This window comes from Austrofundulus limnaeus, unplaced genomic scaffold (genome assembly GCF_001266775.1).
Source record: "Austrofundulus limnaeus strain Quisiro unplaced genomic scaffold, Austrofundulus_limnaeus-1.0 Scaffold558, whole genome shotgun sequence".
In the NCBI taxonomy this organism is placed as follows: domain Eukaryota; kingdom Metazoa; phylum Chordata; class Actinopteri; order Cyprinodontiformes; family Rivulidae; genus Austrofundulus; species Austrofundulus limnaeus.
Window position 1 is genome coordinate 250,247 of NW_013952960.1, and position 1,495 is coordinate 251,741.

Here is a 1,495-nt window from a genome sequence, read left to right on the forward strand (position 1 = left end):
GGGGGTTCTGACAGGTCACTGAGTGTGTATATATGTCTGTGTGTATATACTGACAATATTTWTGAATGTRGGCATGTATGTATGTATATCTTTATATATGTATGGGTATGTGTATATTTTTATTTATGCCCTCCATGTATTTATCCATTTATTTTTCAGGTGAGCGGACAGATGTTGGGTGTGTGGTCCTGTGTTTTGTTGGTGTATATTTAATATACTTTTAATCACTATTTCAATCTTTGTGATTACTTCTCTCCCTGTTTTTCTCTCTGTATCTATTTTCTCTTCACTTAAAAAAAGTCACTGATGATGAAGAAAAAAATAAACTAAATAAACTAATATTTGGTTTCGTTTTCTACTGAAGTGACACACAAAAAAACTCTTCCATTTTCCCACAGGGAATTCCCACTGGAGGGGCATTCCAGTTTAAATTTATGACTTAAAAGTGGGAAATTCCCACTTCCCAGTACAATTGGGCCACAGCGAAAGTATCCAGTGAAAACACAGCGAAATGGAGAATTTACACAGCAAATATTGCCAGATGACAGCTGCTTTACAACCCTGTGCACCTACACCTATGATAGGAGGCAGTGGGTAAAATGATCCACATGCATTATGGGAGCTGTAGTTTATGCTGAATGGTACATCTTTGAAGCTCTTGTTTGCYACAAAAAAAAAAAAAAACCCGCTGTGGCAGGCCACGTGTAAGTTTTATGTTTTGCATACATATTGATTTGAAGCCGACCTCCTATGAGGGTCTTACCGTAATAAGTCAAAAACTCTGCGACGTGAAGAAAAGTCAGAGACACGAGGACGTTGAAAATCCAGTTGACACCAGCAGAGCAGGCGTTGCCAGTGCTGCGCGCCCAGAGTGGGTAGATCTCTGAGTTCACTGTCCACGGCATGGGGCCCATACCTGTAATATTTTTATTTTTGTTATTTTTTTATTTTAAAAATGTATTCATTTAATTTAAAAACAAAACAAAAACTATACATTCAACAAATAATACAAAACACAAATAAAACTAGACATGGGTTTTTACGATGTAAAAACAAGTGTGCATTGCCTTGTAGCATGTCTTTGCCTGCAGCAGTGGACTTGCAGAATGAACTGTGACCAAGTTCAAATGTGTTTCCTATACCAGCTTGTGCTTGTCAAGTCAGCAGGTGTTTGTAATAAGGGTAATTGTGTGACAATATGAAGTTTGTAGAGATTTTCTGTTAAAGTTACTGGCGCTGGGTTTCAAACCCTGATCTCCTACATGAAAGCCCATGGCACTAACCATGAGACCATTAGCGGTGTGGTAGAGAATGAGGCCAGGGTTTGGTTTGTATGTTTGCAGAAAGTGGCCACATTGCCAATGTAATGATTGTCACTAAATTGAAAAATATTACGACAATAAAGCAATATTAGGACAATATTATAGTAAAACATCAAAATACAATCATATTAGTATCGTAAACACTGAACTTTTGAGATTAAATATTATTAAAC

General features: G+C 37.0%; 1 protein-coding gene across 6 annotated transcripts in view; it reads right to left on the bottom strand.

Moving 5' to 3' along the window:
* Positions 1-1,495, bottom strand: part of LOC106530789 (proton myo-inositol cotransporter) — a 16,713-nt gene that overhangs the window by 2,478 nt on the left and 12,740 nt on the right. For all 6 annotated transcript variants that reach the window (XM_014026496.1, XM_014026497.1, XM_014026495.1 and 3 more), the window contains one exon: positions 764-916. In XM_014026496.1, coding sequence (XP_013881950.1) covers positions 764-916 — 153 coding nt within the window. The remainder of the gene's footprint in view (positions 1-763; positions 917-1,495) is intronic.